The sequence below is a fragment of the Staurois parvus genome, unplaced genomic scaffold (assembly GCF_062004578.1).
Source record: "Staurois parvus isolate SC_StPar_1 unplaced genomic scaffold, SC_StPar_1.0 ptg000717l, whole genome shotgun sequence".
Taxonomy (NCBI): Eukaryota; Metazoa; Chordata; class Amphibia; order Anura; family Ranidae; genus Staurois; species Staurois parvus.
The window spans coordinates 52,501-67,650 of record NW_028318513.1 but is presented as its reverse complement, the minus strand read 5'-3'; the positions used below and the strand labels follow the sequence as shown (position 1 = coordinate 67,650).

Sequence of the window (15,150 nt, the reverse complement as noted above, 5' to 3'; positions counted from 1 at the left end):
TAAGTGGATATAAGTTAAGTTGGGTGGATGTCAACATTATCAAGTCACATTGGTATTTGGGTAGAGCTGTTGTGTGGATGTTTTGGGCCTGGGAGAAAAACTCTTGAAAATTTGTTTTTGTTCTTAGTAACTACCCCTCAGGAAATCTGTAGTATTTATAGATAGTCAGTCATTTAAAAGTTTATCTTTATCTAAATAATCTTCTACATTTCTGATTCACAACAAAGAAAAAATTACAAATTGACATGTTTGCAATTCCATATCTACATGGGGGAACTGTATTTGACGATTACTTATGCAGGTTCTACTTCCTGACTTACATTGTTGACCAGTTGCACTGTCAGATGGAGCAAGAGAGGGAAATAGGTCAGCTGCATTATTGAAAACATTGCACAATGTGTGTGACTGAAATCTCAACAGCTGTTTGGCAGAGCAATTATGGCAGTTATTCATAAATTTCTACATTTTACCAGTTGCCAACCGCAGATAGCCCAATGACGGCTACACTGCAGGCAGCCAGTTCTGGAAGGGTGTCATATGACGTCCTCCCAGAACACGCTCTCCTGTGCGCCCCAGGGGGCGCGCACCCGGCGATCTCCATGATCGCTGTGTCCCACGGACACAGCTGATCACTTGATGTGGTAAAAGGCCAATCACAGTGGCCTTTTACCACGTGATCAGCCTTGTCCAATGGCACGCTGATCACAGGGAAATGCAATTGCCGGTTCTCGGCTGCACTTTCCACACGCTGTCAGATCGTGAGGAAAGTACTGCCGAGAACCGGCAGTTAGAGCAGGGATCGGCACCGATCATCAGGGCACTGATGATCAGTGCCCTGATGATTGGTGCCCAGCAGTGCCACCCACCAGTTCCGCCCACTTGTGCCCAGCAGTGCACCCACCTGTGCCACCCAGCAGTGCACCCACCTGTGCCCACCAGTGCCACCCAGAAGTACCACCTACCTGTGCCCACCAGTGCCACCCATCAGTGCTGCCAGTCAGTGCCCAGCGGTTGTGCCAGGCAGTGTTTAGCTTTTGCTCCAGTCAATGCCCAACAGTGCCGCCAGTCAGTGCCCAACAGTGCTGCCAGTCAGTGTCCAGCAGTGATGCCTGTCAGTGCCGCCTATCCATTCCACCTCATTAGTGCTGCCCATCAGTGCTGCCTATCAGTGCCCATCAGCACTGCCTCATCAACGCATATAAGCGAAGGAGAAAAATTACCTGTTTGCAAAATTTTATAATAGAAACAACTTTTTTTTTTTTTTTCAAATTTTTTGCACTTTTTTTGTTTATAGCGCAAAAAGTAAAACACCCAGCGACGAGTAAATACCACCAAAAGAAAGCTCTATTTATGAGAAAAAAAATGATAAAAATTTCATATGGGTACAATCTTGCATAACCACGCAATTGTCAATCAAAATGCGACAGCGCTGAAAGCTGAAAATTGGCCTGGTAAAGAAGGGGGTATAAGTGCCCGGTAGGCAAGTGGTTAAAGACCACTCGTTAAAAATACAAAAACCAGTTTATTCTTCAGAGCCTCTGCTTTAGTGTGTGTATGTATATGTATGTATATGTGTGTATGTATATGTATGTATATGTGTGTATGTATATGTGTGTATGTATATATATATATATATGTATATATATATATATATGTGTGTGTGTGTGTAAAATACACATATGCACAAACACAGTATCTCACATGAGTGAGTACATCTCTCACATTTTTGTAAATATTTTATTATATCTTTTCATGTGACAACACTTAAGAAATTACACTTTGCTACAAGTAGTGAGTGTACAGCCTGTATAACAGTGTAAATTTGCTGTCCCCTCAAAATAACAACACACAGCCATTAATGTCTAAACTGCGGGAAAAAAAAGTGAGTACACCCTTAAGTGAAAATGTCCAAATTGGGCCCAATTAGCCATTTTCCCTCCCTGGTGTCATGTGACTAGTTAGTGTTACAAGGTCTCAGGTGTGAATGGGGAGCAGGTGTGTTAAATTTGGTGTTATCACTCTCACTCTCTCATACTGGTCACTGGAATTTCAACATGGCACCTCATGGCAAAGAACTCTGAGGATCTGAAAAAAGAATTGTTGCTCTACATAAAATTATCAACCTGCAGAGGACTGAATTCAAAGACACCCCAAAAATCAAAGTGAAAAAATGATGCAGTAGACAAACTGAAAGCTGATATTACTGTACCAGAGGTCCTTGCTGCAATAAAAACACTCAAGATGCAAAAACACCCTGGACCTGACTGTTTTTCGGGGTTATATTATAAAAAAAATTTCCGACTTCTTGTCTTACCAACTTTTTCAACTACTTACGCTTCGATTCAGATCTTCACCCGTCATCTATGGCAGCTCCAATAGTGATGATCCCGAAACCTGGAAAAGACCCCCCATAACTTTAGACCCAGTTCACTATCAGATGTTGACATAAAAATCTTAATGAAAATTCTCCCCACTTTAATTAATTACTTCTTACATCATCTCATTCACAAAGATCAAGGGGGCTTTGTACCCCTCTGACAGGCTTCGGACAATACACGTAAGGTTGTCAATCTAATCCATTTGCTACAACACAGATCTCCTGGCATGATTCTGAGCCTAGAATTACATAAAGCATTTGACTCACTTTCCTGGGAATACATGTACTAGGCTCTGAAAAAAATGGGAGTTTCCACCCCCCTTCATATACTGAAGGCTCTCTACCGCGGACTCTCAGTTACGGTCCGTTACCTTTCCAGACAATCCTTCACTTTCTCTATTCATAGAGGAACATCCCAGGGATGCCCTCTCTCCCCAATTCTTTTTGTTCTAGCCCTGGAACTTTTACTTCAGCTTATAAGACTTAATCTGGACATCAAAGGAGTCACGTTCGCTCATCAGGCCTTTAAAGTTAGCACATTCGCTGACAACCTTCTTTTGACTCTGACCCAACCACACACCTCTTTACCTACCCTTTTTTCCAATTTTATCCAAATTTTCCAATATTTTGGGTCTATTAGTAAATGAAGACAAATCCTCGGCCCTTAACGTTTCCATTCCCATGGCAGACATTAATTTACTAAAACTAAATTATATCTTCACCTGGCCCAACGTGTACTTAGAATACTTAGGGATTAACCTCACAAACTCATACTACGCCCTCTACGAGGCTAATTATATCTCAACTTTTTGGTCCCTCAAAACCCTACTTATCTCTCTCTCTCTTTTCTGTCTCTCTCCCTCCCCCCCCCTCTCTCCCCCCCCCCTCTCTCTCCCCCCCCCTCTCTCCCCCCCCCCCCCTCTCTCCCCCCCCCCCCCTCTCTCCCCCCTCCCCTCTCTCTCCCCCCCCTCTCTCTCCCCCTCCTCCTCTCCCCCCTCTCTCTCCCCCCCCTCCCTCTCCCCCCCTCCCCTGCTGATGGGCTAAGGACCTTCTACGGCCTTGTTCAGCTCTCCTAGAGTAACTGCCTGTCTCCTTGAATTTCTTCCATGCTCTTGAGATTGTGCTGGGAGACACGGCAAACCTTCTGACAATGACAGGTATTGATGTGCCATCCTGGAAGTGCTGGACTGCCTGTGCAACCTCTGTAGGGTCCAGGTATTGTCAGAAAAAATGAGTGGGGGGAAAAAAATGTCAGTGGCCTTCACCTGTAAAACCATTCTTGTTTTGGGGGGTCATCTCATTGTTGCCCATTTAGTGCACCTAAGATTTTAATATGTAAACAAAAAGCGCCAGAAATGGGCTGGAGCTGAAGTGGTTAATACAATACAAAATGGGAGAGAAAGTTTGTAAACACTGCACCGCTACCTGATGTTAGGACTTAAAGGACCTTGCCGGTAAAAAAAAATGTGCATTTGTTATTTTTGTCCAAAGGAGCCTGGAAAGTATTGCACCAGCGATTCATAGATCACTGATGACATGCAGGTCTCCTGCAGACCTGTCAGAATATCTGCTTGCCGTATGGGATGCAGGAGCAAGCAGATATTCTGACAGGAAGTGTCAATGAACTACCACAGTGCTCCACATCGCTGTGGTAGTTCATTCACAGAAGTCTGCACAGCTGCTCTGGTTTCAAATCTGACAGATAGTACAGGGAAACATCTCCCCATATTATCTGTCAGAGGGAGGGCATGGCTGTAGCATTGAGAACATGTTACATGTTTCACCCTAAAAACAAGTGAGACATGTACCATGTTCCCAAAGGTGAACTTATCCTTTTAAGTATCCAAAAGCTGCTTGAAGCATGTCATATGAGTTCTAAATGATCTCACAAGTGTTTTAAACAGATTACAGAATAAAACTGATTTTTCCCTTCTACACAAGCTTGAAGCCCATTGGCAGACCCATATTCTGTTTCTCAGTCTGTGAAAAAAACCTTTTATATTTGTTTGAAATCGTCTCTAGCAGTTGAACGGTAAGTGAATATCCTTCCTCCCCTGCACAAACTGAAATGTAAACCTGTGTGCTATGTTTATTTCTAGGTCCGCCCATACCTGATGATGTCTCCCAGCTGAGCTCCGTTTCTCCATTTGGTAGTTACCAGCAGTACCAGTGAATAACACCGTGTTTATCCGAATGGCGTAAAACACATTGTCGTGAACTATTACCACCTTGGCTCTGTCACCTCTGGAACTCATATCCACAGCCCAACTCAGAAGCTGAATGTAGACTTAACATACATGGACTATGAAGGATTGCTGAATACAAATGTTTACTTCAAATTAGGTTTATAGTTTTGGATAGCCAAAGGTGGCTAAAAAAAAAAAAAAATCACTGACTTAAGTTCAGCTTACCAGTTAAGAATTTCCACGGAGGGTTATAATACTTATATGTACCTCGAAGGCCCTTCAAGGTGTGGCTTAATGTCTGGCACAGCCTGACATTTATATTTCTTTAAAACGATCATCTTCAGCAGAATTGAAGTGCACATGCAACATTTTATACTCTCCAAAGTTATTCTGGGAATTTTTAATAATGCCCAGAGAGTTGGGCAAGCCCCCATTATTTCTGTACACCTTGGTTAGGTATTTATATTTTGTATCCAATGGATATTGTGATGTACACAATATGGTGCATGTTTTCAGCTTTAGTGCTGCAACATCAAGTAACCTGATAAACTACTATGATGTTGCCATGATTCCTGTGTATGGTTATTCCAGCTTGCTGTAGGGTTGAATTGGTCATATTTCTCTGCCTTTAGCTACAATCAAACTTTTGCATTTTATTTTTGGGGTGCATATTACACTTGTTACTGTTCTTCCTCATAAAAAGTGCAGTTTGCTGGAAACCACATCAAAAGATGCAGCAAATGTTTTTATTTTTCAAGTACCACACCAAAAAGCAGAAGTATGACTGCAGCCCAATAAAATACATTATCTCCAAGAGTTCAGGACCATATTTACATTACCTCTGCTGTTTTTTTAATACCTTTAGTTGTGGTCACAAGTTCTACTCATTATTTCAATTGAAATGTAAAGGATTAGTAACAGCATGTCCTATATTTAAATTAAAAAAAAAAAGTAAAATTTTGTTTACCAATTACAAAACATTTTCTGAAGTACAGTTTCAAAAATTGTCATGCACTAGCAGGCCACATATAGTAAACGTTTAGCAATGCTTCTGGTTATATGAAGAGTTACAAAAATTAACTAGCTGCTGTGTGGTGTGGTTTAATTGCCTTGTGAAGAGGTTTACTGGAGCTCCCGCAAATAGGAGATAAGAGCCTATTTTTTTTGTAGGTCTGGGGCCCACGCAGCCTCCTGGTCACCTAAGCGCAAAGTCATCGTTAAGGCAGTGTACTTCCAGAAAATTCTCTCTCTGAAATCTGATTTTCAGCAGATGGCTAAGAAACACTTTGGCCAACTATAGGTCCTATGTTCATACATGGATGATCTGGAGTAATAAGCACAGGAGAAACAATATACACCTGGAGGCATTTCAAAGGCTACAAGGTCATGATCGCCTGCTGTCCATCCAGGGATATTTAATACCCTCCTGTGCAAGCTGGTGCTCGACCAAGTCTACCAGATGCTGTTACTAAAACACCAATCTTTTCCAAGAGATGTCTTGTGGCGGGGGCATTTTTACAAACAGGAGGAAGTGATAGTGCTCAAGGCATCCTCAATTTTTATAGGGGTTCAGTTCCCCCTTTTCTCTGATCTTTCAAAAAGAACCCTGGCCAAGCGACCATGCATTACGCCTTCTCACACGGGCCCTAACTGAAGCATACGTCCTGTACCAATCTGGATCTCTGAAAGAATTGCTGGACAGTCATCTTGCATGCCCCAGAAGACTTTCAAACCTTCAAGAAGAACCTTGACTTCCAGCCAATGGTGCTTGAACCGTGGCTGGACCCATTGCCAGCCATTTTCACTACTGTACCACAGTAGGATCCCTGGAATCAAGCCTGTCAACCTGCTGAGAGTCCTTGGAAGATGTAAACCCAAATACCTGCCCCCAAAAACACTGAATATATGTCACACATGTTGTGCCACAAGCTTTGCTATTCTTTTGCTGTTACCACATTGGGCAAGTTTCCTATTTTTTATCAAATTCTCTGTTCACTGGTTTTTTAAAGACTTGCAATACAACCCAGCTGTCAACAAGGAAGATATCTACACTGCCCCACTGCTAATATCTCACCCTGCTATATTAAAGCTCACCTCCAGGCAAATAAAAATGATCCCATGCAGTGGGGCTGTGCCTGCACTGCAAGTATTATTGCTTGTTTATGCCTATGGGAACAATAAAATTTGATTTAATTACTCCTTTCTGCAGCTAGCTCTGCCCCCCGCATTGTCTGCTCCACTGATCTAGGGTCCTGCTGTCAGTAGTACCGGGTAGAATCCATGGCCTTGTACTGTACATGAGGATGCCCAGGATGACAGTCCACCACTGGATGGTGGGGGAGTCAAGGATCAGGTGGGTAAAACTTTCCTTCACTGTAGACTAAACAAGCCATTTACCCCTCTCTCTCTGAAACACACAGGATAATTGACAAAAATGCACTAGATTTTCTTTTGATGTGAACAAATAACCATTTTACATTCAATTTTACGGACCTCAAAAATGGATTGCACCAATCTTAACATGCACTAAGACCTTTTTTTTTTTTCTTCAAAGCTCACGGCATGTGGACTTCATAAATGTGAATGATCTCCATAGGAATTAATTTAATTTTCTATGTCATGTGCATCACTGCAGACTAAAACGCATCAGTATGAACCAGGGGTTTACATATAGCATAAACCACTGCCTTCCCAGGAAAGCTAAACCTCTACTTTGACTATGATTCAGCACTGGCCACTTTTCACATAAGAGAACCAGGGCTGTCTTCTCACTGGACACTGCCCTTTTCTCAGTCTCAACACTGAGGGGATGGCATCCCATATACAAGCATTACTTTGTTGTGCCTTCTTACTGTGCCCATGTCAGATAGGCACTGCTACTGCATTTGCGGACACCCTAGCCTTGGGGGAGTGGTGCTCCTTACCATCTGATCTCTGTAGTGTTTTATTTGTATTTTCCTCCATATGTGCAGACAGCGCAAGCTTTCTTAACCACTACACGTCCGGACACTTTTACCCCCTTCCTGTCCAGGCCAATTTTCAGCTTTCAGCACTGTCACACTTTGAATGACAATTGCGTGGTCATGCAACACTATACCCATATGAATTTTTTAGCATTTTTTTGAGACAACTTTATTTTGGTAGTATTTATTCACCACTGGGATTTTTTTTTTTTTTTTTGCTATATAAATGAAAAAGTCCCAAAATTTTGAAAAGAAGTGTTTTTCTTATAAAATTTTGCAGTAAAAAAAATAACCCAAATTAGTTTTTAACTAAAAATAATTTTAAACTTTTTTTGACATTTTTTTTAACATACTGTCACCCTAGCAGTACAGTGTCACCATAGTGACACCGTCCTACTTGTGGGGGGGTGATTTTTTTTTTAACACATAAAGGCTGTAAAAGCAATCATTTCTCCTCTCTGGCTACATTCTTGCAGCCATTGAAAAATACTGTGTGAGTGGTGATTGGTCACAGCTTGTCACATGGTACAAGGCTGTTGTGAATAGCCTTGTACCATGTGATCTCTGTGATCATTCACAGATTTCACACGTAATAAGCAATGTCAGAAGTGACATCTTGCTTACTACTATTCATGCGATCACTGATTGGCCAATCAGTGATCACATGATCGGGATCTCACACAGAGGTCCCGTACGGGACACAGCTGTCATATGATCCACTCCCCTGCTTTAGTCCACCCTGTCCCACGCATAGCTCTTCATATGAGCATACAATTCTCAGTCTTTATAATACTATTGCATATGTACCCAATGCAAGTGCTCCTTGTGGGAGCGTTGGTGTCCTGTGAATCTACATCTCCAACAGCTGTACATGGCTCCCTTGAGTGAAGCGCGGGGGGGGAGCTTTTAACACACAGACCCCTACTTGTGCCACCTTTGATTTGTAACCCTGAAGATTTATATTGGAATGTGTGGGGTTTGTAGCACACTGAAGGCTTCTGTCTAGACATGCAGCACTTTGTACAATTGGGTTGAAAATAATAGTCAGACATCACTAACCTGATCAATCACTGTTTTTGGTAGAAATGATATTTCTACATGGCAGGTATAGTAGAGTAATAGAAATCCAACAGTCATGATATGCTTGGTGCTGATTCTGTGTAATTGAATCACTAATTGAAAGGGGCATGTTCAAAATAATAGCAGGGTGGAGTTCTATGAGTGAGGTCATTCATTCTTTGAAAAACAGGTGGCAATCATTTCCCTTATTTAAGGAAGGAAGGCTGCAAATGTTGTACATGCTGGTTACAGCGCATTTCTCTCTGCAAATTCTGAGGAAAATGGGTCATTCCAGACATTGTTCAGAAGAACAGCGTAACTTGATTAAAAAGTTGATTGGAGAGGGGAAAACATATAAAGAAGTGCAGAAAATGATAGGTTGCTCAGCTAAAATGATCTCAAATGCTTTAAAATGGCAACCAAAACCTGAAAGATGTGGAAGAAAGCAAAAAACTACCATTCGAATGGATAGAAGAATAGCCAAAATGGCAAGGACTCAGCCAACAATCAGCTCCAGGAAGATCAAAGAAGGTCTAAAGTTACCTGTGAGTACTGTTACAATTAGAAGACGGCTATGTGAAGCCAAGCTATCTGCAAGAAGCTCCCGCAAAGTCCCACTGTTAAAAAAAGACGTGCTGAAGAGGTTACAATTTGCCAAAGAGCATATTGACTGGCCTAAAGTGAAATGGCGCAACATTTTGTGGACTGATGAAAGTAAGATTGTTCTTTTTGGGTCTAGTGGCCGGAGAGTTTGTCAGATGACCCCCAAACACTGAATTCAAGCCACAGTACACTGAAGACAGTGAAGCATGGTTGCGCAAGCATCATGATATGGGGATGTTTCTCATACTACACATACCAGGGATCATGGATCAGTTTCAATACTTGAAGAGGTCATACTGCCTTATGCTGAAGAGGAAATGCCCTTGAAATGGGTGTTCCAACAAGACAATGACCCCAAACACACCAGTAAACGTGCAACATCTTGGTTCCAGACCAACAAGATTGATGTTATGGAGGGCCAGCCCAATCCCCAGATCTTAATCCAATAGAAAACTTGTGGGGTGACATCAAAAATGCAGTTTCTGAGGTAATACCAAGAAATAGAGAAGAACTGTGGAATGTAGTCCAATCATCCTGGGCTGGAATACCTGTTCACAGGTGCCAGAAGTTGGTTGACTCCATGCAACACAGATGTACAGCAGTTCTCAGAAACAGTGCTTATACAACAAAATATTCATTAAGTGATTCAAAGGAAAGCAAAATCTTCAAACATTTTTCAGTTTATATAGTGAATGTTTGAGTTTGTAAAGAAGAATACAAACACTGTTTTTTTTTTGAACAGTCTAATATTCACTATATAAACTGAAAAATTTGATATATTTTTCTTCATGTTTTGATTTGGAATAGAATGTGTAGTGTTCCCAATGCATTTGTGTGTATGGAAATAAAAGCTATTAGAAGGATTTTGAGCTTTATTCACTTTTTTCAACACACTGCTATTATTTTGAACACAACTGTATGTGCAGTTGTCCCAGCACATCATGACACATGTGACCAGTGATAAGAAGGCAGAAAGGATCCCCAGTAAAGGTCCTGTTTGCCCAGCATTACCTATTGCTTACAAGCCTTTTTACCCATTCAATGGCTGCCCCAGAGGTTTTCCAGAAAGAGCCTCTACTCTTTCAACTACTGATCATAGTTGGTGCTCTTGTTTACAGATACTCCTAACTTATGTGCGCTTGTGCAGGGCCCTGCTGCGTTCACTGACCCCCTTCTTCTAAAAAGTGGACTCTGGTGTAGCTTAGAATAGGGCTCGCTCTTAAAAAGTTCCTTCACAGTTCCTCTCCTACCCTATGCAAACGTGTTCTCTTGTACCCTCATCTCTCCAGTTTCCATTCTGCGGGCTAGCAGCACATGTTGGATCCATTCCTTACATATGCTGCCAACATGACAAGTGTTAAATTTGGATCCCTTTGTGGAACATTCCACTAAAAGGATCAAAGATTCTCTGTGAGTACAGGTCTTGTTTTTTCATGGAACACATTTAAAGCCCACAGAATAAATCCAGTGAACAAACTAGTAATAACCCCACCCATAAATTTAAGGGTATTTGATGAAGAGGGCAGATTAAATTTCTTGAAATGCAAATTATATAACAAAACAGTTTACTTTAGTCATTTATTGGCCCAATTATGGGCAAGCAAGGGTACTTGCTACATTTATGCATCAGTTGGTTGACAAGCTTGGGGAGGAGATTTCAACCTGGCCCTACATCCTTCTCTTGCTACCTCGACTGGCACTCCTATTTTCCTAACACAACTTAAAGTGGTTATAAAACCCAAACATTTTTTGTCTTCTTGCATTAAGGTAAAAAAATGTTTAGGCATCAGTATCCCCCTTCTTTTTACTTACCTGAGCCCTCATTTGATCCAGTGCTGTGCCCGCCTGCAGCCCTTCTCTGAGCCCTCATTGATCCAGTGCTGTGCCCGTCTACAGCCTGGAGCGCTGGCGGGAGACCCAAGAAGAGGAGGTTTGGGGGTCACTCTGCAATTCCCAGTTAGTATAAACTTTTTTTTTCTATTAAAAATTTGTATTTACAATCGCTTTAACCAGAGAAAAACTCTCTACTCTTTTTCAGCCAAGAAAACTGCCATCTTGGCCTCTGTTTGAGTTGCAACTGCCATGATGCTGCACATGTGATCAGTTATGACACCAGCCATTTAATGGTTTGACAGTTTGGTTGAGATCAAATGTGACCATTGGCATTCCCAGCATTCCTGGAATGTAACTTTTTTTTTTCCAACCATAACCCATAATATTGATGGGTTTCGTTCTGCTAAAGTAAAAAAAAAAAAAAAGAACATGCTGCATTTTTTCTGCACATAACTGTATTGGAAAGCGGCAAACTGCATAAAAAAATGCACCGGAACACATCTATCCAAAATGCATCACATGGAAACCATCAGAGGGAAAAAAATGCACCTGAATGCATTGAAAATGCACATGCAGAAATGTATCTGGAGTGAGTTTTTGTGGCATAAACTTCCAAACACCAGCAGACAGCCACGGCCACTGTCAAACGTTTGTACAAGCTTGAAAAGCTGTAGCTGTCCGCACACACCTAGGCTCCTGGCCAATTTTTACTGGTAACTTTAGCAAAGTCAGAAATTTGCTCCAGTTATAGATGTGTGTGCACTCCATCAATAGGGACCAAAACTGTATCCTTAGGCCCTTATGCAAAACAGAAAAAAAAAATGCCACTTTTATTTTACTGATCTAAACAAAGGTGCATTGTTGCCTATGGAACAATGAATGCAGCTGTGTAAAGATCAATAATACAGCCATGAGTACAGAGCTGTAAAATAAAAACTGAAAATTTTAGATTTGAGTTGCAGTCATTTATGCACATATGTATATGTTGCAACACTGGCAACTAGAAGAGAATGAAGAATTTTACGCATGTATAGGCTTATGTCTTTACAGAACATTTTACTGTCGTTAAGATCCAAAATTTAAACATCAGTAAATATCACATGGACACCCCTCAGGCTCCACTCATACAAAATATCTTCAAGCTCTGCTTTGTTGACAGAAGCAGCTGAGGGCAAATCAGAGAATAGCTCTGAAAGAGAACGCATAGAAGTATGCTTGCAACCCCCTGCATTCTGAGTCCGAAGACATGACAGAGATCTTGGTAATTCTGAGGCTTGCAGAAAAATCTTCCCTGGATAAATGCAGAGGAGGGAGCCAAGCAAAACTCACAGGAACATATGGAACTAAGCAGTGTTCCAGAGTGTATCAGGTTCCTTAGAAGGGATGCTGCAAGCTACCCCAAAGTAGATGGGGGCATTTTAAAGGCTGCAGTATCACCTCCCTTGTGCTTATGACCTGCCATACAGCCAGTGGCTCGCCTCACGCTGACCAGGGCATATATGAAGGCCAGTATGGCGCAGACATTGTAAGACATGAGCCTTAAAAAGTGATGCCTAGTTATACTTGGAACATGCTCCATTTGAACGCAAGTTTCATTTTCACAGCATGTTGAAGTGAACTTGCCTGCTGGAAACAATGGATTTCAGCTTGTCATTGGGTTGAGCAACGCAGCCTGTACTGTGAATGGGCCCTAAACAAAATGAAAACATTATAGCTGAACTTTACCCATAACAATCTGATAAAAAAAATAATCTTCTTTAGCAAGAAACATACATTCCACATAAATAATTATGCTACCAAAATGAGTGTGTGCTGTAAATTGCCTCTAGCATTGTTCCTGTTTCTTCCTGTTGGAGGCTGCCATTTTGCTGAAGCGCAGAGCCCCTGAACAGCAGTAAATTATAAAGCAGTTAAGTTAAATAAAATAGTTGCATGCCAGGATTGCCAACTGTCACATTTTCTTATGTCCTCAACCAAACTGTTAAACCATCAAATAACTGGTGTCATAACTGATCACATATGCAGCACCTTGGCAGTTGCAGATCAAACAGAAGCAGCTTCCTTGGCTGTAAGGCTGCATTCACACCTCAGCAGAGCGATTTTTTGTGTTTATATGTGCTTTTTTGAGCGTTTTTTCACGTGTACACAGGTGTTTTTAGAAGCGTTATACAGGCGCTTTACATGTGTATTCAAGCTTCAGGCTTTTTGTTTTAGCCAAGTCACTAGGGTGGAGATCAGTTAATTTAAGCTAAGAATTCCCCAAAAAAACACTCAAACATTTTCAGGAGTTTCCATTGAAGTCTATCAGTCAATTCTTCCTGAAAAGTAGCTCATGTACTTTTTGGAACGACAGGCATTTTGCTAGCGACTGAATGCTCAGATGTGAACAGGAGCCACTGAAATGAATGGGTTTTCACTCGTTAAGCAGTTTTGAGCTTCAAGCTACAAAACGCTCAAATGTGAATGAGGCCTTAAATGATAGGAAGATTGAATTCCACTTTAAGGCAGTTATCGGATTGGCCTCTACAAATTCGGCAGTGCCTAAAAATAGAGAGCAACTGAGCATGTGCAGAGCAGGGTGAGACAGTATATTACTGGATTTTAAATATAGACACTTATTTCTAATGTTTTACATAGCTATACCTGCAAAAGGGGCAGCCTGAAGTGATCTAGCAGGACTTCATTTTCTGACTAAAGTTCCACTTTAACATGTAAAACATAAGTTTTTTATTTTCCAGTTATGAGATAAAATTTTATTTTACATGAGAAGCCTCAAAAATAATATAGTAATATTCTGATATTACAACGTGAACATAAGACATTGGTTACCTCCAGAATGTTGAAGATGATTTAAAGGAAAGACGGTCTACAAATTAAAATGAACGATCTGAGTGTCTATGTTAGACATATCTTCTTTAGCTTCAAAATGATCTGTGACAACACACGGTAAATAAATCAGAAGTCTGCTTTGTACAGTTAATTAAATCAGAACAATGAAAGGTGGTTGTTGCTAGCTAGTTGCATGTTGTGCTTTGGTTTTTGCTCTGCCAAATAAGCCATTTCAGCAATGTCCAAAGGGCAGTAAACCATCTCAGTTAGCTTTCATTAAACTTTCTGTTTTGATGAGAGATGACCTAGTAGATTGCTATGGCTTAAATCCATTGTACGTCTAAAAGTGTTATTAATGCCTTGTTATAGCAAACCTGTGATTTGCCTGAGCAACACATTTACCTAAATCCTCCCTCCATAGCGGCACATGCTCACCTTTTTTTTTCAATCCCTTGCTAGTCAGTACTAGGAGTTGAAGAAAATACTCAGTACTTCTGGGTATGGAGGATGTGACTCACTTCATAAAACTGTGCTTGGCAATGAACACCATCAAAAGAGGGAGTCAATATTACTGTATCTGCTTTGATTTCACAGACTCCTATCTTACATATGGATTTCCTTTGCTCTCCACAGCTGAACAGAGAGGCCACGGAGGGAAAGGAAGGCAAATATATGCTTGTGAGAAAGGGGGTGTCTATATAATAGTGAACCTGTTGCTTTGTCCTGCATGAGCAAAAGCACAAATTCAGTTCAAGCGTCTATTTCTTTCACAACTTCGTAATATATCCTCAAGGAAAGCAACCTCTGCAATCACCTTTCTACCTAATGGGTCTTCTTGTATACTGCGTATATGCTCTGCTGCTCTCTGAAATACATTTTCTCTGTCAGTGTGTGTTTCAGTCTCATCTACTCCTGATTTTACATACTGTAATAGGTAATTCCTGATCACACTTCCTTTCTGCAGTACAGTCTTTCTAATGCATGGCAAATCTCCTAGGCTTGCCATGCACAGCATATGTATCAAAGCATGGCATATTTGTGCACGAAGGCTAGCACAGTATTTAAATTCCAGAAAATCTTCTGTCTCTTCACTTTTCTCCAGGGCTGTCACTAAAGAATTCCAGATTTCACTATATTGTTCAATTGTTCCATATTGTTCTCTTCTCGAAGGTGTTGAGAGAGCTGTTGCAGATTTAATCCGCACTTTAAAATTCCTGCATGATTTCACAGCAGTAGTGAGTGCATGATAGGCATCTGCAGTCCACACAGCTTTACCTACAACAGAAATGTATATCAATTT

General features: G+C 41.1%; 2 protein-coding genes across 2 annotated transcripts in view; one reads left to right on the top strand and one right to left on the bottom strand.

The window, feature by feature from the left end:
* TIMM17A (translocase of inner mitochondrial membrane 17A) overlaps nt 1–5,392 on the top strand; it is a 33,314-nt gene extending 27,922 nt beyond the window's left edge. Inside the window, exon 6 of the mRNA XM_089653637.1 lies at nt 4,477–5,392. Within this exon, the coding sequence (XP_089509763.1) occupies nt 4,477–4,550 (74 nt within the window). The 3' untranslated portion in view covers nt 4,551–5,392. The remainder of the gene's footprint in view (nt 1–4,476) is intronic.
* An 8,332-nt stretch (nt 5,393–13,724) lies between these two features.
* LOC149445573 (HEAT repeat-containing protein 6-like) overlaps nt 13,725–15,150 on the bottom strand; it is a 51,198-nt gene continuing 49,772 nt past the window's right edge. Inside the window, exon 13 of the mRNA XM_089653640.1 lies at nt 13,725–15,125. Coding sequence (XP_089509766.1) covers nt 14,596–15,125 — 530 coding nt within the window. The 3' untranslated portion in view covers nt 13,725–14,595. The remainder of the gene's footprint in view (nt 15,126–15,150) is intronic.